The following is a 24,456-nucleotide window of genomic DNA, read 5'->3' as shown; positions in this document are numbered from 1 at the left end:
CGGTAGGCGGCCGCACGGCGGCCCACCAGGCCTCCGGGCTTATCAGGCGTGGGCCTTCGGCGCCCCGGAGCCCGCGCCATCCTGGGGGGCACTTCCGGGCGTGGCCCGAACCGCCGCCGGCCCTCCAGGACCGGGCACGCGCCGCGGGCAGCCCCTGGCCCGGGGCCAGGCCCTTGTCCTGATGAGTTCCCCTGCGATTGGTTAGGACGGAAGTGCCTTCTAGGACGGGGAGCCCGAGGAGACTGGTTTTCTTCCGGGTCCCCTGAATAGGCAGGAAGGTGAGCCCACGGAGCCAGGTTGCGCGTGGGGCCCGGCCGGGGCGGCGAGGGGATGCGAGGGCATTTGTGTCTTGGGGCCAGCTTTTCCCGTCCGGGGCCCAAACACCGAGACCCCTTCATCGCTCAGGCACAGAACGGCTGTTGTAAATGACCTTAAAGAGCACCCACCCACTATATAGGGGAGGTATTCAGGCCCTCAGGCGACTGCCCGAGTCATCCTTCCGTTGCTGGGGTGCTTCTGGAAGGATGACTCCTGTGGGCAAGAGCGCGGGCCAAGCCCCCCCGGACCAGTGTGTGTCCTCTCCCTGTCTGTGGCCTCATCGGCATCCTAGGGTCGCAAGGGGGTTGCGACAAACTCAGGGATAGTTTTGTGGGCAAGGCAGCAGGCAGTAAGTATATGTATTTACTTTAGTCATTTAGGATGACAGCTGTGGCACTGCCTCCATGCCTAAGGTGACCCTCAGCACAGTACCGGGTTCTGTCATGCAGTGTGGGCCAGGGTGTGTGGATTTTTTTTTGTTTTGTAGTTTGGGCTGGCTTCAAACTTTTGATCCTCCTGCCTCAGCCTCCTGAGTTCCTGGGATTACAGGCATGCACCACTGTGCCTAATTTAAGGGCCTGTACGTTTATGCTGGGACCTGCAGATGCTCTATCGTTCTGCTGTCACCTGCAGTGCTGCAGTTGGGTCTTAGCTGGGCCACTCGCCATCTTATTTGGGCACCATCTTGTAGTAGCTGTTGGCTCCACAGCCACCTTCCCTTCTCTGTTTTTTGATCGCACGTTTTGGAGCATGTGCTGTGACCCTGGTGTCTTCCAGGTTTGGGGAGGGACATGCACCTGGGCTGCTCACCCCACTGGCCCAGCTTCCCGTGGAGTCTTATTCTGACCCACTGTCTCCTGTTCAGCTGTAACCAGGGTGGTTGTGGTCCTCTTGGACCCTGTGAGGTGGGTGCCTGGTTGGTTTGTTCATGTCTCCTCTGGAGTGAGGTCTTTCCTTTCTGGTCCCTTTCTTTTGCTTAAGGACACTGCAGTAGGGAAGGGAGGCTTGGCTGGGCCTGAGGGACTGGGCCTGGTCAGTGTCCAAGTCAGCAGCATATCCTGTAGATTCAGCCTGCCAGAGCCAGCAGCACTTTTTGGATGTTGGTAGCGGAAGGTTCAGTTGTCTGACAAGCTGTCATTTGGCTCCAGGTCAGTGAATCTTTCTGGAGGAGCTGTGGTAGCAGAGGTGACTGCCTCTGCAGAAGGGCCTGGCTCAGAGTGGCCCAGTACCTTCCTCCCTTGGGGTTCCAGGGTGGGAGCTGAGCTGGATCCCTGGCTTCTGTGCCCACTTGGCAGTTCTTGTGGTGTTTCTGTGCCTGCCATTGTTACCTGCCAGAGCTCTGAACTCCATGTGGTCAGCCAGCGCCTGTGTAGGGGTGACCCAGCTGGAGGTGTGGAGAACCATGGATGCCTCACTTAGATTGCCCCGGAACCTGCTGGTTGTGAGGGTGCCCTGCCCTTCCAGCGAGGGCAGTGTTCCCTCTTTGCAGGAAGCAGGAGGAGTCTCAGGCAGCAGGGCTCTGGAAGAGTTTACATATGAGACACATAAAGTCCATCAGCATCCCCAGAAGTGGATAAGGCAGTGAGCCTACCTTGTATCATACTTTGTCCGTGGTGTGTGAGAGGTGCCCTTGGGCTGCGTGGATGTCACCCCAAAGTATATGTCTGTGCCTTCGAAGCATTTGTCCTGGGAGATTCGGAGGTCCCTGTGTCTCTGCCCAGCCACTTTGCATTGCTGTCACACACACACACACACACACACCCAGTCGTCTTAGGGCCTTGGCCCTGGCTCTGGCCCTGTTGCCGACAGGTGGCTCCATCTTGGCCTGTGCCCAGCTCCCATCTGTCTGCTTCCACCCTGGCCACATGACCAGGTCCTGGTCTCATGCCCAGGTGGCCTGCCGCAGGACAGCTTAGTGACCTGAGGAGTTGCTCGGTGGGGCAGAGCTGGCCTCATCACCCAGAGAGCGGGAGGTCACTGAGCTAGGGAGCGGCTGGCAGGGCTAGGGGTGACAGCAGAGGCTGAGTAGTGTTCATTCCTATTCTCACTGAGGAGTGAGTCAGCCATTCCCAGCACAGGGCTCGTAATAAGGCCTGGGGCGGGAGAGGTGTCTCAGACATGGGCTCGGAGGCCTGAGCTGTAGGGCAGGCAGCACTGTGGCCAAGGACAGGGACTGTCTTGGGTGCAGGTTTTGGGCAGCTGAGTCTGAGATCTTAGATCTCATGGGGCTTTGAGGGGCACTTGTGCTGGCCTGGAGCCCAAGGCCTGGCTGGGTATCTTCTGCCCTGTGGCTGTGCAGCCTGGCGGTGGCGATGGCTCAGCATGGGGTGCTTGGTCCTAGGATGCCTAGGAGTCCTTGAGGGCCTCAAGGAGCAGAGCCTGTTTTGTCCCATAACCTCCTGCACTGTAGCTTCCAAAATCCTGGAGGCTGCTCCTTGCCTAACCTGTTTTCTTTAAAATAAAACTTTAATTTTAGAATAGCTCTAGATTTACAGAAAAATTACGCAAATGATCTTGAGAGTATCTGTACCCTCACCTGTCTTCCCACGTTGCTGTCCTGCCTGTGTGTGATGGAGCATCACAGCTCGTGGCCTGCGGAGTATGTCCTAGTCTCCCCAGTGTCCTTGAGACCCTGCGCTGCCCTGTCTTCTGTAGCCTTTCTCTGCTTGGCTGGACACAGTGCACTGCAGCTGCCCATGGCCCTGCAGGAGGTTTGGGCAGTTTGGTGGCCTTGCCTTGGGGCTGCGTCTAAGTGTGAGGGAGTCCAGGCACTCTGTGCTATGCCTGGCAGGGCCTCTCCCTCCAGCTGAGTGGCTGTGTGGCCGGCGGAGAGAGGGTCCAGTGCTGGTAGGCACAGGGCTTTCTTCAGCCCTACCCCTGGAACTCAGGGTAGTGCAGGGTGGTCACGACAGGATCACTCTTGAGGGCAGAGAGGTTACACCCAGTGCTCCTGGGCACACTTACCCTCCCACATGTATACTCAGCCCTCGCTTGCGTGCAGTCAGCACCCCAGCCAGGCCAGAGTCCTTCCTTAGCCACCAGCTGCTGTGCACTGGCATCTCACCCTGGGTCAGAGCAGCCGTCCCCATGGTACCCTGGCCATAGGTTTCCTCGCAGTTGTCACTCACACCTCACCTTCCCACCCTGGCTGCCTCCTTCTGAACCAGCCGGGGCCAAGGTCTGGGCAGGGGTTGGTTGGGCTTACCTGGAATGAAATGCTGGTGTTCTGGCCAAGCTGGGGGCCTTTTTGGCTGTCGCGATGTGAGTGGCTAGGCCATCCCTGCTCTGTGGTCTCTGTCCCTGTGGCTTACATCCTGGGTTTGAGTCATGAAATCGCTGGGGGAGCCTCCACGTGGCTTGTCTTAGAGGCAGAGTTGGTGTCCTTGCCCCTTGAGGACCTGCAGTGGAGGCCTCTGGCCTCAGGGTCTTGTTGCAGTCCAGGACTGCCTGGCCATCAAAGTCCCGTGTCAGCCACCACTGCGGGGATAGAGCTTGTGCCAGCTCTGAGCCCTGGGCCATCCCACCCAGGGGATGCCCCACTGGGTGACAATGGCCTGGTAGGGGGAGTGCTCTAGTCCCGGAGTCCACAGAGCACACCTGCACTACCCCCTTCCAGGGGGCCTGGATCTGATAGAGCTTGTCGGATTGTGACACCTGCCCAGGCTGCTATGTAAATCCCAGGCAGCATCTGGTCCCCCCTCCTGTCACACTCAGCTCCTTGTGACAGCACCAGTCACCACCACAGCCTCCTAAGAAATCCTGCCACACTGGTTGGTGTTGGACAGGGAGAGCCCAGGGCATGGTGTGGGGTTTCCATGGGACCTGGTTTTCATAGGCTACAATGGTGCATGCAGCTCCAGCCACCTTATTCTCAGCCATGGAAAGGGGGTAGCTTTATCTCTCAAGGCAGGGGCTGTCCTGGCCACTATACCTGGCATGCAGGGACACTGGTACCTTGGGAGGGCACTGCTTTCTCCAAGGTCCTCACAGCTGGGCACAGGCCTGGTCCCTTGACCCTCCACAGCCTCAGGTGTGTCACAACAGCTTCCGTAAGTGTTACTCAACCTTGCCTGGCCCATCAGTGTTCTGGAGCTGTTTCCTGTGCTCCTGGCCTGTAGTATGGCACAAGTTAGGCCAGCTGCAGGTGTCTAGGGAGCCTGGAGCTGGTCAGGTTACCTGGGCTTTGAGCCATGGGTGTCACAGCCAAGTCTCTGCTCACGTGGGAGCCGTCCCCCAGTGAGGAGAGAAGCACAATGGTCCCAAGGACTTGACTCCCTCCTAGGAGCTCCGCACATCTACCCCCAGCACTGGGGACAGGTGGAGGCGGCTCCCGACCTCCCACTGCACTGGGCTGTAGGACCTGAGACTTGCTGGGGAGCGTGGGCCAGCGTGGGTCAGTGCTGTGTCCCTAGGTGAAGGCTGCTGTTCTGGATATCACTCCAGTCAGGAGCATGGGCACTGGTTGCAGCTGTCTCGCAGTCGTGCCATGCAGGCGTTGGGGAGGAGAGGGTGCATCACTGGGCATGCACAGCTCTGGGCGGTCTTGGGCACAGCAGGTGGCCTTCCCAGCCTTGCCCACTGAGAGCAGCTGTGGACCCCTGTGGGTGTATGTGGGGCACTTGTTGCAGGGTGTCAATTAGTGTTGGTGAGGGTATGTGCAGAATGGAGTGGGAGGGCACCCTCGAGGCCTGGCCTGGGGTGCTATCTCCTAAGGGTATTGTCTGCTCCCCCATGTGCTGGCCATGGGTGGCCTGGCCTAGCTTCCAGCCTTTCCTCTTGCAGCCACTTCTGTGTCCTCTTAGGATAAAAGGCATAGCCGGTGACTCGCTGGTCTCACGTCTGTGTTGAGCTACGCACACCATCCCCAAAGCTGGCCGTGTTGTGGAAGCCAGCGGCAGCCCAGTGTGTGCACACAGAGGACATGAGGAAAAGGTTTCCCCGGGGGTGGCCCTGGAGCATGCTGGGCTCTGCATCCTGCTGGTGTCTTTCTTGTGGCTGCGTGGTACTTTCTGTAAGGAGTGGCCACAGCTGGTCTGTCTTATCTTCGTCACCTGTATTGCTTGCTGTGGTCGAGGCCAGGCTGGACTCTTGGCAGTCGGTGTGGGGCCCAGGTGCTGTACATCAGGGTTAGACCCTGCCTGGTGTCCTGGTGCCATGAGCAGGGACGCCTCAGCAGCTGCCACACCTGGCTACTCTGAGCCGTGTGTGGAGACCAAGTGGCTGAAGAGCTGGCACCTGGGTGGCCTTGTCTGAAGGCCGGTGTGTAACCCTCCCAGAGGCCAGGGCCAGTCACCCTAAGATAAGCTTCTAGACTCGACACCAGGCCTCTTTCGTGTAGGCCCCCACCTTACTGGCTCACACAGTGCCTGTGCTGCTGGTTCTGGGATGCCAGTGGCACCCTGATGGCCCCAGAGCCACTCCCAGGTCCCCATAGGGATGCTGGGGTGGGGCCTGGTCTCAGGCCTGGTCATGGCGAGGGAGCCCCTTGCTGGTCTGCAGTGGGCGCTGTGTTCCCGGGGAAGTCGGGGCCAAGTCTGTGCAGCAGCATCTGCCCGAGGAGCCCGCCGGCCTGGGCACCTGTTAATGTGTCTCTTGTGTTTGATTTTTAGTAAGACTTTGAGCGGCGCAGGCTCCGGTGGTTGTCGTGGAGCAGCAGCCTTCGCGCTGTGGCTGGAGACAATAAGACGTGGGATGAGGCTCCGTGACAGGACGCAGTTCTGCCTGGGGACTCTGAAGACAAAAAGCTTTGGACAGTCGAATTCATGGTCGTGGAAACCCATCCCCAATTAAGCAATGTCAGGTTGGTGGGGGCTCCCTGAGCCTGGGCAGAGCGAGGCTGTCTGTGGGACCTGCAGAGGAGTCTCGGAGGGCGCTGTCCCCTGGGGCTTGGCTATGGTCGAGATCCCTGTCCCCAGTGCATGTCCCCACCCCACTGTGTATGTCGGCCTGTCCTGGAACCGATTCTGTTGTGTGTCCTGAGAGGCAGGGGTGGTGCTGAGGCCTGGTTGACCTGCATGGAGTGGCGTTCACGGGGACTGCAGAGCTCCAGGGAGGCCTGGAGAGGTCAGCAGGGCTGTGTGTGTGGATTGTGTCCAGGCTGAGCGATGGACATGTCAACCCCCGGCCTGGTCATGCTGCTGCTGCTGCTGGGTGCACCCTGGCACCGGTGGCTCTGGGGGGCTGTGGCTGGGATGACCTTGGCTCTGGGGTCTGAGACAGCTCCATGACATTGGGGAGGAGTGTCACAGGTGCACAGTTGCTAGGTGGCCTGGGCCTCTCATCTGCCCTGCCCCTTCTCAGACTGGAACACCACCTTGGACCCTGCCCCCCAGCCAGCCTGGGAGTCCTTGCTGAGACGGGGCTGTTCACAGGCTGGGTGGGTCCACCTGTCTCTCAAGGCGTCGGCCGCACCGGGTCACCTCTGTACTCCGAGGACTTGCTTTGTGGCCTCAGAGAGTGTTGTGCTGTGGGCTGTGCCTTTCCTTGTGTCTCAGTAAAGCTGAGAATGCTGAAGTGGGTGTGCACCAACAACTCACCTGCTGACAGGACGCTTTTATGGAGTAGAGGCCCTGTCCAAGTCCAACTTGGGAAGGGAGACCTGTTACGTGTTTGCCTGTCCCTGCCGTGGGTGGCAGGGTAGCTGCTGTGTGAGCGCCTCGGGAGGGCTCTGTTGCAGAGGACGACAGGTGGCAAGCTCTGGCCTGACCCACAGCTCAGAGTGAGACCTGCATGGCAGTGTGTCACATTCCTGTCTACACAGCGTGGTGATGGGGTGCCCTTCCTGGGAGGGAAGGGCTGGGAGCCCTTAGGGAAGGGCTCCCTGGAGCCCCACTCCAGGCGGGCAAGACCTGGCCATGTGTGGCAGCAGTGCTTGCTCCAGGCCCTGAGCTGCATGCTGAGGGGGCTGCAGGCCTCCTCAGCTCCTTTGATGTGATTCTCCCACTTTCTGCTGCCCAGCTGCCTGCCTGCGATGAGCCCCCTGCAGGCACAGGAGCAGGCTGCTGACTACCTGTCCTTGCAGTCCTCACAGCCTCTGGTCATGCTTGCAGGTCCTGCTTGGTGGCTCCATCTCCCGGTCCCCCCGTACCTTCTGCGTGCTCTTGTGCTGGCCCAGTGCCCCAGAGGGCCTCACTCTCCTGGGTAGAGCTCTCAAAGGCTATGGAATGAGGGGCCAGCTCTGCCCTTCTGGGTGCTCTCTGCCCTGGCAACAGGTGTTGAGTAGAAGCCTTTTCTCCACCTTGGCCTAGTGACACTCATCTCTGTCACGTCTGAAGGGAATTGGATTTTTAGCTTTCTTTTTTGCAGTATTTGGGATTTAACCAAGGGTTTTTGTACTGAGCTATACTCCCAACCTTTTTTTTTTTTTTTCTGGTACTGGGAATCGAACTCATGACCTCGTGCTTGCCAGACAGGCGTTGTGCTGCTGAGCTAAATCCCCAACCCACTCCCAACCGTTTTTATATACTTTGCTTTAATCTTAAGACAGAGTTTTGCTAAATTGCAGAGTTGCCCAGGCTGGGCTCAGGCTTTCGATCCTCTTCCCTCAGCCTCCCACAGTGCTGGGTTTGCAGGTGTACACCACCTCACCCAACTGTTAACGTAAACACCCCATGCAGCACTGGGAGTAGAACCAGGGCCTCTCACAAACACGTTGAGCAAGTGCCCTACTGCTGAGCTATTTCCCTGGCCTAAAAATTATCACTTGTCCAGGGGTAGAGGTGGGGACACAAGGTTGTGAGTGTATTTTAGGCCTTTTCTACGTTTACTGTGTCTTAATCTTCGATACCTACATGTGGAAGGGAGGCCAGGCAGGGTGTGTCTGTCCCTGTAACCCTGGGGGTCTGGGCAGCTACAGAGCAGCTTCAGGCAGGGAAACAGCAACGGGCCTTTTTCAGAAGTCCTCTAGGGGTCTGTAATGGCGTCCCCACCCATTGGTCTGGGTCCACTCAGGCAGTAGCAAGTTGTGGCAGACACCAGCCTGTCTTGCCCACTGATTCCTATTTTCCTTTTTACAAAGACCCTGAGCACAGGAAGCCAGGGCAGTGCTGGGGGTGGGGATGAGGCAGCAGGCTCGAGCTGAGGGTCCCCTTCTGTCTTGCAGGCGTCCGACCTCCGATCATGAATGGGCCCCTGCACCCGCGACCCCTAGTGGCACTGCTCGATGGCCGGGACTGCACAGTGGAGATGCCCATCCTGAAGGACGTGGCCACAGTGGCCTTCTGTGACGCGCAGTCCACACAGGAGATCCATGAGAAGGTGAGGTCCAGACTGCAGAAGAAGCCTTCACACTCCTGGCTCCCAAGTGTGGGCTCCCTGTCACTGTGCTTGATGCTATTGGGAGGTGGAGAGGGGGTGACCCTCCCCCGTATCCACTTCCATCATGACCAGCTCTCTCCTGACAGTGGAGCCTGGCTTCTGATGGCTGTTGCTGGGTGCTGTGTGTATTAGAGGCAGATGTGCTGCTTTTCCACCTGGCACCCTGCATTGCATGTGTCCTCCTCGGGATGCGGTGTGGTGGCCAACACTGGGGCGGCTGCCACAACTCATGCTTGCTCAGACTCAGGGCCCTGTGTCACATGACGAGTGTCGTCACGGCTGCGTGACTCAGAATCATCTCCCCACCGGAGATGGCAACAGAGCTGCACAGAGTTCTTTCTGATGAGCCTCAGAAGCCTCTCAGAGCCAGAGGGGTGGGGCCAGTCTTTGCCACAGCCAGGAGGGCCCAGGACCTACCATGTGAATGGCCATGGCCCTGGTGAGGCTCTGCTTGTGGCAGCACCAGAGTCTGCAGGTGCATCTGTGGCCCAGGTAGAGAGAGACATGGAGGTCAGCTCTGTGGACCTGAACATACCAGGTGTGGTCAGCCCTGGCTATGACCAGCTGTACCAGACCGTGATCCAGCTTGCCACTGGCCTTACCCACAGTGTTCAGCACCCCAGGGCCTTGGTGTCCTGTAGCTCCTTTTTGGGTGTGGTGTCCACGCTACACCATGGAATGCTGGGTGATCACAGAGGTCAGGCCCTGTGGCAGCAGAGGTGCCAGCCACCAGGAGCCCTTTCCAGCTGCAGGGCACCCACTGCTACCATGGCAGAGCAAAGCCAGCCTTGGATGTGCAGGGAGGGGACAGCAGATTTGGAAGAGAAAACTAGGATGTGCAGAGCAGGAAAGGCCTACAGCTGAAAGCACATTTGGGGATGTGTAACTGCAAGCAGTGGGCAGGACGGCGCAAGGGCATGAGAGGGGAGCTGACAGTTCTCAGGAGACAGGGCTGGGCTGCCAGCAGAAGAACGGATGGACAGCGTGTGGTGGACATGGTCACTGTTCCTGAGAGCACACCCCTGTGGGGCACGACTGGCACCCACGGACGCTGCAGCAGGGACAACTGCTCGGCAGCGTGCAGGCCATGGCTCCCGCGAGGCACTGCAGGCAGGGCGGCCTGCCACACACGTCCAAGGGAGGGCTTATCCCAGGGCCCTGCACCATGCCACCCCCTTTCCTGGGGGGTAAAGGGACAGTGACGTGGATGTGGTGGCAGCAGCATGAATGGATAGGCAGTGCCGTCGTCTGTCTCCTAGGAGAACTGGACAGCGCGCAGCTACCTGAAGGATTAATGGAATGAGAGCAGGCAGGAAATGTCCACATGCATACGTGGCACTTAGTTTTTGCCAGTGAATTTGAAAAGTGAAATCATAACATGCCAGCACCCTCTTGACAGATGAAAGTAAAATCCACGCCGGAAAGTGGAGGTGCCCTGCACGAGGGCATACCCTGCACCTGCCCTGCCTGGCAGGGGCACTATGTCCTTGGGAAACCAGTGACACGTGTGTGCGGGAGCTGGGGGCAGATCCTGGGGACAGACACAGATAGGAAGTTAGAACTATAGCAGGAAGACTAAGGTGGCAAAGGACGTCTCAGGAGGTGGAGCCAAGGGAAACTGAGTCACAAGGCTCCGTGTCCAGAATGCCACCATTGACCCCTCACCAGCCTTGGAGTCTCCTTCTTCCTGATAGGTGTGTGGCCCTGGGTGAGGACTTCCTACATCGTGCTGTTAGGTGTGGCCAAGTTACATAGTTCCATGAGGGAGAGGTGGGAGAATTTGTGCAGGTTCCCCTTTCTCTGCCGATTGGAAACCAGATGCTGGGTTGGGGCCTTAGAGCCAGGGGTGGACCACTCAGGAGGAGCAGTGTTCTGGGGGTGGTGGAGTAGCAGAACAGGAGCCTGGGGATAGCCAGCCAGGGATGGCACAGGCCTGTTGCTCCCCATGCGGAAGGAAAACCAAGCCCTGCCCTGTGTGTCAGTTATTTGGATGTCGCTAAGTGTTGCAGAGGAGACCCCAACATCATCTCACCCAGAAAGCACAGGAAGAAGAAGGTTTCCATCTAGAGTCTCACTGGACCTAGTGGGTACCAGGGTGGGGCCAGGTGGGGTTCTACACTGACACAGAAGCCAGCAGCCGAGCTAGTGGAGCATAACCCTGAAGGCACAGCCTCTGGCCCAGGATGGTACACCTGGCAGCTGGGGTTCTGGGGCTGGGATGCCATCCATCAAGGGCTGGGAGACTGAGATTGAGCTCCTAACAGGCGGCCAGCCAGGTAGCAAGGCCCCAGTGGGTGGTGCCACAGAACCCAGGTATGACCTGGGGCTTGGGTGAACAGGTTCTCATCACACAGCCCTCCTCCTAGTATCATAGGTGCTCCCCTGCCCTGGGCACGCCCAGCCCCTCAGATGCACCATGGGGCTGCTGTGAGTGGACCCAGGGACACAGGATGGGGCCCTCGGGTATGGGCTGTGGATCGTAAGCATTCTGGCACGGTGAGTGCTGTGTGGATAGCCTATTCTGGGAATGGGAAGGAGGGCATGAAAACATGGCCCTGGGAGGGATATGGTCAGTGTGCTGAGGTGTCAGAACTCATGGAGCAAAAACAGACCAAGGGGCCTGCAAGGGTAGGGGCCTGCAGACCTCCTGCTGCTCACCACAGATACCACCATGGCCCACGTCCGCCTGCCAGTTTGGAAACTACACATGTGGCACTGCCACCTCGGGTTTCGGTGACACTGGCGTGATGGCAGAGGTTCGGTGGGCAGGCAGGTGAGCGTGACAGGTGCTGTGGGGTGTGTGGAGAGGTGCAGTTCAGCCTGTGTGCTTCCTGTGGAGGGGTGGCCCTTGCCTCCTGATGGGGCCCAGGCCACGGGGGCTATAGTGAGGTCCCTGGGCCACCTTCAGCTTCCTGTCACAGGCCTTCATCGTACTGCAGTGTCAGACATGGCCTGGCAGCGAGAGGGGAACAGGGAAACTACCTACTGAGAAATGAAGTGCAGTTGAAAAAGCATAGCAATGCCACCCTGAGTCTTGGGGTGCCAGCACCCTGTGGGAATGGCTGCTGGTGTTCACAGCTGTGTGCAGCCAAAGCCTGAGAGGGTGCCTTGGGGCAGACAGTGTCTGTTACTAAGAACTTAGCTCAGGAAAGTGATCCCGAAGCTTGATCCCGAAGAGCCAGCGTATACTGAAAAGTGCGACTGAAGATGCTAGCGCCACGGTGAAACGACCACTCGAGATGAAAAACAAGCTGCCCCATGCACTTGCGTGGCCCCTAGGGCCCAGCCCAGCACCTCCACACCCTGCCTGGCAGGGCCCCATCTAATGTCTCCAGGACCTGTCTCCACCATTTCTGCTCTGCACAGCCTTTCTTGCTGTGGGCATCCGTAGATCGTCTGTGTGGCTCAGGTCATATCCCAGAGGGGTCTTCCGGGCCACCTGTGACCCTTCCCTGACCATCTGTGACCCTTCCCTGACCATGTCCCAAGAGCGTGCTCTGCCCACTAGGTCCAGGTGGGTGATGTACCTGCCATCTCCTCCAGTGCAGAACAGGTCTGCTGTCCTGGGAGGTGAAGGCTATGGCTTCAGAGGGGTCTTGGGTGCTCAGGGGGTCTTTATAGGCCGGGAGGAGTAACCCCCAGGGTAGTCACTGGGCTCAGCATCTGGCCTGCTGGCCACATCATGGAGAACCCAGAACCAGGAGCCTTGGGGATCCTGTGGGTGGCCTCCTTGGTTGCCTGCATGGCTATAGTCTGAGGTCTCAGTGGGGGGTGGGCAGGACTGTGGTTGCATGTGGGGAGTGTGGCTGTGGGGCAGGACTGAGCATGCATGGGGCTGCACAGGAGTGGCATGTGCTGAGGGCGGGGTTACCCTCTCAGTCCCCCTCTTGTGACCAGGGCTGGACATGGGGCTCCATCTCCAAGTTCTCTGGCAGTGTCCCATGAGATGCCGTGCATGTGCATGATGGCCCTGAGGCCTGTGTGCCTACCCTCAAGGGCCTCCTTCCCAGTGCCCTTGCTGGTGTCTGTGCCAGTGTGTGCTTGTCCTCCTGCTGGCCTTTAGCTGCAGCCCCTCCTGATGGCTGCATTGTATGCTAGGTGCTCTGTGAGGACACTGTGGCTGCCATGGGGCCTGCCTGGCTGCCTGATCCTGGGAACCCGAGCCCAGGCTGGAGGCTGAGGGCTCTATGCAAGGCCTGGACTCCTGGGCCTGGACAGCACCCGGCAGGCCGGTGCCCCTCAGTGCAGTCTTCTTCTCTCCCTCAGGTGCTGAACGAGGCTGTGGGCGCCCTGATGTACCACACAATCACGCTGACCAGAGAGGACCTGGAGAAATTCAAAGCCCTTCGGATCATTGTCCGAATCGGCAGTGGCTTTGACAACATTGACATTAAGTCTGCCGGGGACTTAGGTGGGTACTTGGGCCGCTCCTGTGGGTTTCTTCAGCAGGCCCCTCCCTGTGCCTGGCCCCACCCCTCTGGTTTGACATCACAGGACAAGAGTCTACTAGGCCTGAGGGGTTGGATTGGAGACGTGAGGTCCTGTGGACGCTGCTAGGAGGTGGCAGTGACCTCTCAGTAGCTTGGACCGTGAATCTTCCGTGTCCAACAGCACAAGGTCCAGCTGAGCTCCATACCCACCTGTGCTGTCACAGGCCTGTCAGGTCACAGCCACTTTCCTCGCCTGGGCCCTGCCGGGTAGTCACCAATTTGTGCCCAAGGGAAAGGCACTGCGTTGTAGCCTAGTGCACACATGCACAGGCACTTGAGGGCGTGTGTGCCAGCATCAGTCTGCTCGTGTACACATGCACATGTGCACATGCATCCTGAATTGTACATGTACACAGGAATGTACACAGGTGAACCTGTATACCCACATGCTGCAGCAGCACCCGGCTGCTTGGCAGGCTTTTCATGTCTTTCCATCTCTTTCCATCTCTTTCATCCCAGTCCGCGTGGGTGGCAAGTTGAGATGGGTCGTGCCCACAGTGCTTGCATTGGCACATATCACCTCGACATGTCAACGAGGGCAGGAGCGTGATGATTCCACTTGTGGGAGCTTCAGGCCCGGGTTGGAAAGTCAGTTTTGTGTGCTGGCTCCCTCTGTACTGGTGGCATTCTGGGCAGGGCATGTTGAGGTGTAGACACAGGCCCTGCATCCGTGCCATCTTCCCTATCCATAATCCCACCATCCTGGGCTCTACCCACCAGCCAGGGACCGTCCGGGCCAGGCCAGTGTTGTCCTCCAGGTCCCCATTCCCTTCGCCTGGTGGCAGGTGTGGGGTCTCCCTGGCCATATGGCTGGCTGTATGTGGTCTCCCATTTTATGATGAAGAAGCTATTTCTGGGGAGTGCAGTACCTGCCCTGGGCCCCCCTGGTCAGAAGACACCTTGAGCACTTGGGACAGGTCTCAGCAGCACAGCCTGTCCAGCACCTCTTCTGGGCATGCGGATGTCCAGCACAGCAGAGGCTCTAGCTGGGGCAGGAGTATGATGGGCTGTGGGCAGCTGGGACTGTGTCGGGTGGGAGGGGCCAGGGGAGAAAGGGACTCTTTCTGGGGATGGCTGTGGTGGGGTGGGTCAGTGCCACCTCCTTGAGGGACTAGAAGCCTATGCAGCTTGGAGGGTCCAGAGCCAGCACGATGGACACGCAGGCTTGTGAGCAGCAGGGCTTGGCTGGGAGGAAGCATTGTTGGTGCGGCTTCCTCAGCATGTCCCTCTGCCTGTCCTTGGCCTTGTGCTTGCTGACTAGTTGCCCATGGAGGTTGTGAGTGTGGCCTGAAGTGTGTTTGCGGTGGCGATAGATTAGACCCTCTGCATGGGCTCCCTAGCTCTTGCACTGCCCTCAGGCCGTGACATGCATGCATCTTGCTGGCCTCAGTGGCACAGCATGACACTAAGGTGCTCCAGCACCCACAGCGCTGAGGTCTGTCCTAGTGCACGTGGTGACCACACATGCACCCTGTGTCTCTGCAGGCATCGCCGTGTGCAACGTGCCTGCAGCATCCGTGGAGGAGACTGCAGACTCAACCCTGTGCCACATCCTGAACCTGTACCGGCGGACCACCTGGCTGCACCAGGCATTGCGGGAAGGCACACGTGTCCAGAGTGTTGAGCAGATCCGCGAGGTGGCCTCAGGGGCTGCCAGGATCCGCGGGGAGACCTTGGGCATCATTGGACTGGGTGGGTTGGCGCATTGGCATCCTGGTCCTGTTGGTGCCACTGCCCCCATAACCCGTGCTCAGGGAAGCCGAGCTCACATGGGCCACATGGCTGGACTCAGGCCAGGATGGGATGGAGGAGGCACAGCTCTTGGTGGGCTCCAGGCATGCGCCTTAGCAGAAGTCATGTGGGCACATGTGCACACCACACTTGATGTTTTGTGTGGCATGCGTGGGCACCTGGGCATCATGTGGGACACACACCACACACGGGAATCCCACATACACATCCCTGGCCATTCTCTTGCACGGCCCCTGGTGTGGCTGGGTGCTTGTGATTCCAGGTGAGGAGAGAGCCTGGCTACCCCCCTTCACCCCACCCATGTCCCTGCCTGGCCTTGTGCTGTCCTTAACACTGCACCCCCGGTGTGGCCGTTCCTGGAGGATGCTGGTGCCACCTGGCCCACGGCTATTGTCGAGGAATCTGCATCCCCAGTGGTGCCCTCAATGGGTGTCTCGTTTCTCATTGCCACCCTGACACAGGCAACCTTACCCTCACTACCCCCGTGACCTCACGTGCCCCCTGCAGTCAGGAAAGGGAGAGCGCTTGGGCCTACATCAGGTTGGGGGCAGGCCTGGGGCAGTGCCCAGCATTGCAACACCCCTGGGTGTCACACAAATGACTGTGCCCTTCCCATACGCCACCTGGGCGTCCCGGCCCTGTTGGAAGAGGCAGGTCAGGCATGTGGCTGTGGGGCAGTGCCCTAAGATTGCAGGGCATGCCAGCTGGGTGGTCCGGGGGCAAGAGCATCCTGCCATCTTGAGGCCTGGCCTGCTGTCTGCCTGTGACACTGGCCAGTGTCTGGTCAGGTGGGAAAGGCCCATGGCTCTGTCCCCTGAGTTACTCAGGCCTGCCTTCTGCCTGGGTCCCCCATAGCTGCTCCTTGACTCTGAGCTGTGGCGCAGTTCTCTCTGCTTGTCAGGGCTTTCCAGTGCCTCATGGTGCCAGCTCAGAGCTCTCCCGTGATCTTGAGCCTCTGACTGCAGAGCAGCGCTGGGGCCACCCCAGCCCTCTCTGCCCCTCTTGACCATTCTTGCATCCTGGTCTCCGAGGACCACTGTAGCCTGTGCCCAGGGTTCCCCTTGTGCCCACTGCCTGCCCCCCACCACATCTGTCCAGGCTGCCCTGGCTGGCAGTGGGGACAGGCGCGTGGGGCCACTCTAGTGATGCACGTGAGCCGGCGTCTGTGCAATCCCTGTGTGGCGTTCTACCACGTGGCACTTGAGTAGCTGCTGCCTCCGCCGGATTTGACACCCATGCCTTGTGCTTCACCCTTGTCTGTGTCTCCCTCCCTCCCTCCCTTTTTCAAACACACTGCCTGACATGCACACTGGGGAGTGTTGTGTGTCCATTCTAGTAACCTGGGTGTACACCGTGCCCTCCTGCCTGGGCACCCCTGGCCTGCGGCAACCACACAGACTCGCCAGCAATGTGGGTCAGACTCACCAGCACTGCCATGGTGCGGCCATGAAGTGGGCCTTTGTTCCTGTACTCCCTCAGAGAATGACGCCCCAGCCTTGCCCGTGTCTGTGCGGTCCACAGGTCTTAGTGAGAGGCAGGGCCTTGCCACGTGACTCAGTGACGCTGCTGTGGCTGAGTTTGTGCGTGTGACGTGTGTCCCAGCAGGAGCAGGGCTGCTACCATGCAGGGAAGGTTGCCGGGCTGTCTTCAGGCAGGGGTGTGCTGGGCTCGTGGCAGCTGTTTCCCTGTCAGCACTTGGTGTTGCTGGCCTCTTTTCCGGTGGGACAGTGAAGTAGCGTGGTTCTGCTGAGACCTGCAGCTTCTGACTGCGAGGAGGCCTGGCCTCGCCTGCTCCTGCCGCCTCCGAAGCCCCTGCCACAGTGTCCTTCACTTGCTTTCCTGGTTCCTGCTGGTGTCCGGCTGCATGGCTCCTTGCATGGCTGGTGCTGGGGACACTTTGCTGTACGCTCGGCCCCCTTCCTCTTGTGTCTGGTGAGAGCAGCTTGTTTTGGTGAAGGCAGCTTTGCTCCCTTCTAGGTTGGTGCCTTGTGTGCCCTAAGGCATCTCTGCCGGCCCCAGGTCACGAAGGTGCTCTTGCGTGCTGGAAACTGTCGCTTGGCCTTAAGTGTCTCTGGCCACCTAGGATCACAGTTGTACTTGGCATGGCGACCTGTGGCACTGCCTGTCAGGGTCCTGCCCAGCACGTGGCAGCTTTGCCAAAAGCCACCTGCCATGCAGGAGGGCTGTGGGTTTCCCCGCCCACTGTGCCTGCTGCGTGATGGAATCTGCGTCTGGGTTAGTGTCGTGCTTGGGGGCCACAAGCCTCTGACCAGCGTCCAGGCTCCCAGTGCACAGATGTGTCTTTTGCTGTTTATGTCAATTTTGTTTGTAACTCAAATGAGGAGGTTTCCACAGTTTGGTAACCTTATTAGATTGTTTGTTTTTTTTTTTTTTTTTTCTAATGGTGCTGAGATCAAAACCAGGGCCTAGTGCTTGCAGAGTAAACACACTGTCACCAAGCCACAACACCAGATAGGTGTTTGATATTTTTATGCTGTTAAATACATTTTTAATTTTTCTTTTCCAGTGCTTAGTGTTCTTTTTGTTTTGTTTTTTTGGTTATACTGATGATTACCTAGGGCCTTTGCACTGATTACTTTTTATTTTGGGATAAAATAAAAATCCCCAGCACTATTACTTTTTATTTTGGAGCAGGGTCTCAATAAGTTGCCCACAATGGGCTTAAGATTTTTTTGCCTCAGCCTCCCGGAGTACTATATTGGGATTACAGGCACGTGCTATCACGGCCCATTCCAGTCATTGATTCTCCGTGTTTAGAGATGTACTTGGTCTTTCTGTGCTGACCTCTTTGACCCATATCCTCTGAATTCTAGTCTGTGGGTTCTCTGGATCTTCTGCGTGTGTTGCTGGGTTGTTCATGGGTAAACACAGATGAGCCTTCTTTTCCCTGGCTCTGTGCCTTACTTCATTGCTTATTGGCTTTTGTGAGGCCTGTGGTGCCAGCAGTCTTGAGTGTGGCCAGTGTCCTGGTACTGACCAAGAGAGGGTCTCACCATTGCATTGTAGGGAGTGTTTGCAGTGGCTTCTGCAAATCCCAAGTCGGATGTTCACACAGCTGCCCGCCTTCCTGTGGGTTAGTGTGTGTGCTGTGTCTTTTAACAACTTTCCCTCTGAATTTACCTTTCTTGTTCTTTAAAAAAGTTTTAGGAGCTCCTTTCTGTCCTGGCTTTGCCATGTGTGGTTTCTGCTGACTCTGGGGTCCTGTTTTTGAGTTTGCTGGTTCTCGTCTTGCAGTGGGGTCAGTGCAGCAGTTTTTTGCAAATGTGGTTTTTAGGTTTAGAACCTTTTGCTTGGTTCCTCATGGAGTAGCTGAAGACAGGACACAGGTTGGACAGATGAGGCACAGGGGGTGGGTGCAGAGCTGGCAGAGACCTTGTTGCCATAGGTGTCCCTGTGGAATTCCCTCTCTTCTAACCCATTTCCTCATATTTTCCTTTGATTCTGATTAGTTACTGTGCTGCTGTTCACCAGATCTACCATCTGGACATCAGCAGTCTGCTGTGCTGTGTGTGGGTTTTCCTTTCGCTAGAAGCTACATCTCCCTGTCTCCTTGTGTGTCGTGACTTCTTGTGATCTGTGGGCCCAGCGTCACCCAGGACTCTCCCCTGTGCAGTCAGGCAGCTCGGGCAACTGGGGAGCTCTTGGTACTGTTCTCTGGCCTGGATTTTGGGAAGTGCCAGGCACCCACAGGGCACCTATGGCAGTAAGGTCTCTGCCAGCTCTGCACCCACCCCCTGTGCCTCATCTGTCCACCCTGTGTCCTGTTCAGTGACAGCACTGGCTGCTGGGTAGCTGGCACCTTTTCTGCCTGCACTGTGTCCCTCAGCACTCTGCACAGTGCTGTGTCTTCTGCAGACGTGGGTTATTCCGTGTGCTCTCGGGCTGCCCCTCGCTGACTGGTGGAGTGGTCATGAGGCCCCTTGGCCTCAGAGTCCTGCTGTCCCGGGTTCTTGGTTCTTGCCGTCTCCACCGTCTAGGTTTTTCCTGACCCCTTGGAGTCTCTAACAGACCCCCTTGTCCGTGCAGGCCTGCCCCGGCAGCTTCTTTAAGAGTCCTAGGCTCACCAGCCTGATGAGTCCTGGCCGAGCTCTTCTTCTTCAGGTTGGACTGGCACCTTCTCACCCAACTCAAGGGATCGCCTCTCTCTACCTTTGGCCAGCAGCCTGCAGTGTCTGTCCTTCGCTGTCCTTGTGTGGTAGGGGTGGTGGACAGGGCATCTGCCCATAGTGAGAGTCCTCTGCCTGTGTCCTGTGTGTCTGAGGCCCCGGTGTCGTGCCAAGTGCGGGTGCTGGAGCTCAGGTCTCAGTGATCCTTGAGGAGTGAAGCTTGGGATGGGGTGGGAGGGGCCGGGCTCATGAGCCTGAGGCCATGCAGACTAGGGGAGCCGGCAGGCCCCGTGCCCCATAAAGGTGCCTCCCGGCTCACCCACTCGGCCCCGCCCTTGGGAACAGATGCTCTGTGCAGAGCTCTGCCACACCCCAGTCCTGTGTGGCCCAGCCTGGGGACACCGTTTCACGTTCCGTCCTACCCACAGGTCGCGTGGGGCAGGCAGTGGCCCTGCGGGCGAAGGCCTTCGGCTTCAATGTGCTCTTCTACGACCCGTACCTGCCAGACGGCGTGGAGCGGGCCCTGGGGCTGCAGCGCGTGAGCACCCTGCAGGACCTGCTGTTCCACAGTGACTGTGTCACTCTGCACTGTGGTCTCAATGAGCACAACCACCACCTAATCAACGACTTCACCGTCAAGCAGGTGTGTGGGATGGCCCCTCGCACCACCCCGCCCCACAGGCCTGCGGCAGGCGCGTGTGTGCGTGTCTGTGTGAGCACATGTGCCTGCGTGTGTCTGTGGTGTCTGTGTGCTTGGGGGGTTTCCCACCCACGGTGTCTGCCCCACACTCTGAGGCCACCTAGAGGACCAGGCCAGTTGCCGTCCGTGGGGGCTCCAGATGGTGTGATGCCTGGGTACGGTGAGAGCCATGGGCACAAAGCCACAGTGGGCCGCAGCTGGCTGTGTAAAGCCATTCTGATCCAGGCCTCCATGGTGGGTGGGTATGCTTAGGGTCAGGTGGGTCTGGAGACAAAGGGGGATGGCTCCGTGGGCCCTGCACCAGAGCCATGCTCGGGGAGCTGCCTGGGTCCCTGGCTGTCCTCTGAGCATGAGGAGCAGGGAGTGAGGGCCAGGTGCCTGCGGAGGGTGAGTGTGCGGCTTGGGAGCAGGGCTGTGGCAGGATGGGTGAAGGGTGGGGCTGGTGGGGCTGGGGCTGGGGCTGGGGCCCCTTCTTGGCACTGGTGGTGGAGTGGTGCAGAGTGGGGGACACTCCTTGACCCTGCAACACTGTCCTTGCAGATGAGACAGGGGGCCTTCCTGGTGAACACAGCCCGCGGCGGGCTGGTGGACGAGAAGGCGCTGGCCCAGGCCCTGAAGGAGGGGCGGATCCGTGGTGCAGCGCTGGACGTGCATGAGTCTGAGCCTTTCAGGTGCCAGCTGCACACGACCTGGCAACAGTGCCCTCTGGCCTCAAACTCTTGTGGCTAGTTTTGGGGAGAGGCTGGCACCCTGGTCAGAAGCTGCCCATAGAAAGGCCATTCTGACCCAGACAGCTGTGGGCCACCATGACAAAAGAGCATGCTTGGGTGGCACTGGGTCACCATGGGGCAGCTGGGTGCCAGCCCTAGGGCCTTTGGGGCGTGGGAAGTAGCTGTCCTAGAGTAGAGTGACTGGCCACAGCCTGTGCGTGTGTCAGGGTAAGGTGAGGGCTGGTGCCCACGGTGGTCTCTGGCGCTGGAGCCCTGTAGCAGCCTCTGGTCCTGCTTGGGCTGATCTTCCTCCGGGCCCGCAGTGTCTCAGCTTGTGGCCACTTCTGTGAGCTGGGGTGGCTGGGCCCCTTCCCCATATCCTGGGAGCCTGGCAGTGTGAAGTCCCTGGCTGGGGGCTCAGCCTGTAGAGGAGACGGCAGGGCTCGGAGGCCTGTGTGGTCCCTTGTCCTGTCAGGAGCTCGTGCCCTGCCCTCAGATGCCTGGGGGATGGGAAGGGCACTGACCACGCTCCCCCAACTGGCCTGTGTGTCCTCAGTTTCAGCCAGGGCCCCCTGAAGGACGCGCCCAACCTCATCTGCACCCCGCATGCCGCGTGGTACAGCGAGCAGGCGTCCATCGAGATGCGTGAGGAAGCCGCTCGTGAGATCCGGCGAGCCGTCACAGGTGGGCACCCACTGCGCCGGCCAGCCCCTGTGCGCAGCTTGGGGCTGCAGTGCTGGCTCCTGCACCTCTGGGGCCCTAACGGGGTGCCAGGTATGATGCCTGTGGCAGAAGTCACTGAAGTGCCGGCAGGCTGCACCCTCAGTGAGCTGCAGGGGAGACAGGCCACAGCAGACAGGACCCAGCACTTGTGGGGAGCAAGCCCACGCTGGGCAGGGAGCCACTGAGGCCATAGCCAGGGCCCTGCGGGGTGATACTGCAGGCTTGACCCGTGCTCTGACCTTCCCACGCCCAGGTCGTATCCCAGACAGCCTGAGAAACTGCGTGAATAAGGACCACCTGACAGCGGCCACCCACTGGGCGAGCATGGACCCCGCCGCTGTGCACCCTGAGCTCAATGGGGCTGCATACAGGTGAGTGGCACGCAGGGCCTCAGGTGGATGGCACAGTCACTGACCTTCAGGATGGCCGGGGCCGTGGGTGAGGCCCCTGGTGGGATGAGGACCTCACGAGGGGTTCCTGGGGAGCTGGCAGGGATACCTTCTACCTAAGAGGTGGTGCTTGCCAGGGCTGGGCCTGGGTGGTGTGCTCAGCCCTCCCTGAAGGGACCTCACACCTCCTCCTCCTTCCAGCAGGTACCCCCCAGGCGTTGTGGGCGTGGCCCCCACTGGCATCCCCGCCGCTGTCGAAGGCATCGTCCCCAGCGCCATGTCCCTGTCCCACGGCCTGCCCCCTGTGGCCCACCCACCCCACGCCCCTTCTCCTGGCCAAACTGTCAAGCCTGAGGCAGACAGAGACCACGCGAGTGACCAGTTGTAGCCCGGGAGGAGCCCTCCAGCCTCAGCGCCCAGTGGAGGGCGCCGCGCACCTCAGGCCGGGGCGTGCAGAGGTGGTGCCCGGTGGCGGCCCCAGCGCCCAGAGACTGGCGGGGGCGTGAGGTGGCACAAGGCCATGCAGCTCCCCGTGTCGACTGTAGTTGTCCCGTCCCGTGGCTGGCTCACCGTCCTGTGTCCTTTGCGTTCCTCGTTAAGCAGAAGAAGTTAGTAGTTAATTCTATCATGGATGTTCTTGTCTGTGTACAGTTCTTAGAACATTGCAGAGGATTTGTTTGCTTAGCTGTCAACAAAAAGAAAACCTGAGGGAGCGCTCAGCACGTCTGCCTGGGCCCCTCCCCGCGCTGTGGAACGTGCCCCGCGAGGCAGTCGGCACACTTCTCAGGACAATGAATCCTTCCCGCGTTTCTTTTTATGCCACACAGTGCATTGTTTTTTCTACCTGCTTGTCTTATTTTTAGAATAATTTAGAAAAACAAAACAAATGCTGTTTTTCCTAATTTTGGCATGAACCCCCTGTTCCAAATGAAGGCGGCATCTCAAAGCAGCTCGGAGGAGGGTCGCAGCACCAGTGTGCTGGGGGAGGCGGAGGGTCGCCGCGTCCCTGCCTGTGCCGGTGCCGTCCTGCTGATGTGGTAGGCTAGCAATATTTTTGGTTAAAATCATGTTTGTGACTGTAACCATTTGTATGAATTATTTTAAAGGAATAAAAATCCCAGAAAGAGCCAGCACGCCTAGTATCTGCTTTAGTGGCTTAGTCACACAGGGCCCCTGGTGGGTCTCTGTCCTTCCTGGCCATCTTGGCCACCGTGGCCTAAGTTGGCCTCTCAGGAGCGGGCTGCAGTCCCTGTGTGTGTTGAGCCACGTGCGCTGGGCCACAGGCCACAGTGACGGATCCATGCTGTGGAGTTCTTCACCCGGCCAGCAGCCCTCATGGGAGCAGGACTGGCCAACCCACGCCCACCTGCATCTCTAGCATAGTTCCCTTCCAGCAAGCCTGAGGCCAGGGGAAAGTGGGGATGCTGAAGGAGGGAAGCAGATGTCCCGGCCCTTCTAGTGGAGGTGGGAGAAAGTGCCATGGCCATTGGTCTTGGTTACTTTTCTCATTGCTGAGACAAAATACCTGATGCCCAAAGTTAAAGGAGGAAAGGTTGATTTAGCTTACATTTTGTGGAGGTTTCCATCCATAATCGCTGGCACCAAAGCAGGGTGGCACATGGCAGAGGAGCAACAGTTCATGGCAGTGGAAGACCACAAAATGAGAGAGAAGGGACAAGCTTCTTTCTGTTCCTTACTGTATGCAGGGTGCCTGCCCTAGGGCGGGTGTAGCACTCACACCCTTGATCCTAGCCAGAAGTGCCAAACCAATCAGTGGGCTGATTTCCTAATCACGCAGTCTGGATTCAGCCACCTCTGAAAAGGCCCTATGACCGCATGAGGCTTTAGGGGGACATCCAGACACAAACCCTAACACCCCGTTACAGCCTGCAGAAACATCATCCTCAGTTCCAGGGTCCACGGGGACATCCCAGCTCCGGGCTTCCTTGAAGCTCTGACTCTGCATGTCGGGCGCCCTGCAGCATCCCGGGGCTGCACTGTCCTCTGCCTGTGCCAGGCTAGCTTTCAGAGCTCCTACTCCCGTGGCCGCCGCATCTCCGTGGACGTGGCTGAGGCCTGTGCTTCGCCAGCCCTGCCAGGCTCTGTTGGGCTCCCACCAGTTTCCCGTGCTCCTCCGTGCACTCCGCTGGTGGCCTCCACTTTGAGGCTCACCTCCTCGAAGCTCACCTCCTCATGGTCCCTGCACAGTTTCACTACGGTGAACATGGCAGCCAACACCTCTGGGCCCACTTCCGGTCCACGTGTGTGCTGGGCCCCCTACCTGTGTACACGTGGTCTGGCGCAGCGCGTGCTCTCTGCCCACTGCTCACATTTTCTGTCCCTGAGCCAACAGCTGTCCCTCTGGGGCTTCTTGTACCTGTGGCTGGGGCCCCTTGCTGTGTCCTCTTCAGGGCTTATTCTGCTTTTGGAGTGGCCAGGTTGTGTCTTGCCAGTCGCGTGGATGACGTGCATCATCCGTGTTATGGGCAGGGCAGGGCCATGGAGTTTGTGGGAGCACATGGCCTAGGTGTGGTCAGGCAAGGCGGGGTATGGGGCTGTGAAAGTGACTCGGGCAAGATGGGCAAGCACTGTCATGCTGAGGTGACCCAGGGCCCCCCCCGCCGACCATGAGGAGTGGTGCCCTCTCTGTACGCAGCCCTGGGCCCCGTGCACACACCCTGAAGTACAGATGTCAGCAAAGAAGAAAGGCTGAAATTAAGAGATTGTATATGAGCCTGCTGAGCAAATAAAAGAACAGCAGAACAAAACTTAAAACTTGGGTGGATAAAAGGAATTGGAAATTAGTAAAATGGATTATGGGGTAGGATCAGGAAGTTCAACAGTTCTTTGCAAAAAAAAATGGTGCAGTTGATAAAACCGTCCAGATGTAAGAAAAAAAGTACAGAAATCAGCACAGCAAGTCCTGACTTG

At 58.6% G+C, this 24,456-nt stretch overlaps 1 protein-coding gene across 2 annotated transcripts; it reads left to right on the top strand.

Moving 5' to 3' along the window:
- The first annotated feature begins 6 nt into the window (after nucleotides 1–6).
- Nucleotides 7–22,656, top strand: Ctbp1 (C-terminal binding protein 1). Of its 2 annotated transcripts, none has more exons than XM_005408695.2 (10): nucleotides 7–278; nucleotides 5,928–6,118; nucleotides 8,420–8,574; nucleotides 12,901–13,045; nucleotides 14,610–14,816; nucleotides 19,432–19,646; nucleotides 20,244–20,374; nucleotides 20,970–21,097; nucleotides 21,390–21,507; nucleotides 21,730–22,656. In XM_005408695.2, the coding sequence occupies exons 2-10, from the start codon at nucleotides 6,112–6,114 to the stop codon at nucleotides 21,911–21,913; spliced, it is 1,290 nt and encodes a 429-aa protein (XP_005408752.1). In that variant the 5' UTR covers nucleotides 7–278; nucleotides 5,928–6,111; the 3' UTR covers nucleotides 21,914–22,656. The 2 variants fall into 2 exon arrangements, with proteins under 2 accessions (XP_005408752.1, XP_005408751.1); XM_005408694.2 differs by having other exon boundaries at nucleotides 21,727–22,656.
- The last annotated feature ends 1,800 nt before the right edge of the window (nucleotides 22,657–24,456 follow it).

This window comes from Chinchilla lanigera, unplaced genomic scaffold (assembly GCF_000276665.1).
Source record: "Chinchilla lanigera isolate Chin_1 unplaced genomic scaffold, ChiLan1.0 scaffold00113, whole genome shotgun sequence".
Lineage (NCBI taxonomy): Eukaryota > Metazoa > Chordata > Mammalia > Rodentia > Chinchillidae > Chinchilla > Chinchilla lanigera.
This window is presented reverse-complemented; position numbering and strand designations above follow the sequence as displayed.

Bases quoted from the DNA above. Each gene is read 5' to 3' on its own strand.
- Ctbp1 (XM_005408694.2), top strand. The intron at 13,046-14,609 runs GTGGGTACTTGG...GTGTCTCTGCAG, and splicing joins TAAGTCTGCCGGGGACTTAG to GCATCGCCGTGTGCAACGTG. The intron at 21,508-21,726 runs GTGAGTGGCACG...TCCTCCTTCCAG, and splicing joins CTCAATGGGGCTGCATACAG to CAGGTACCCCCCAGGCGTTG.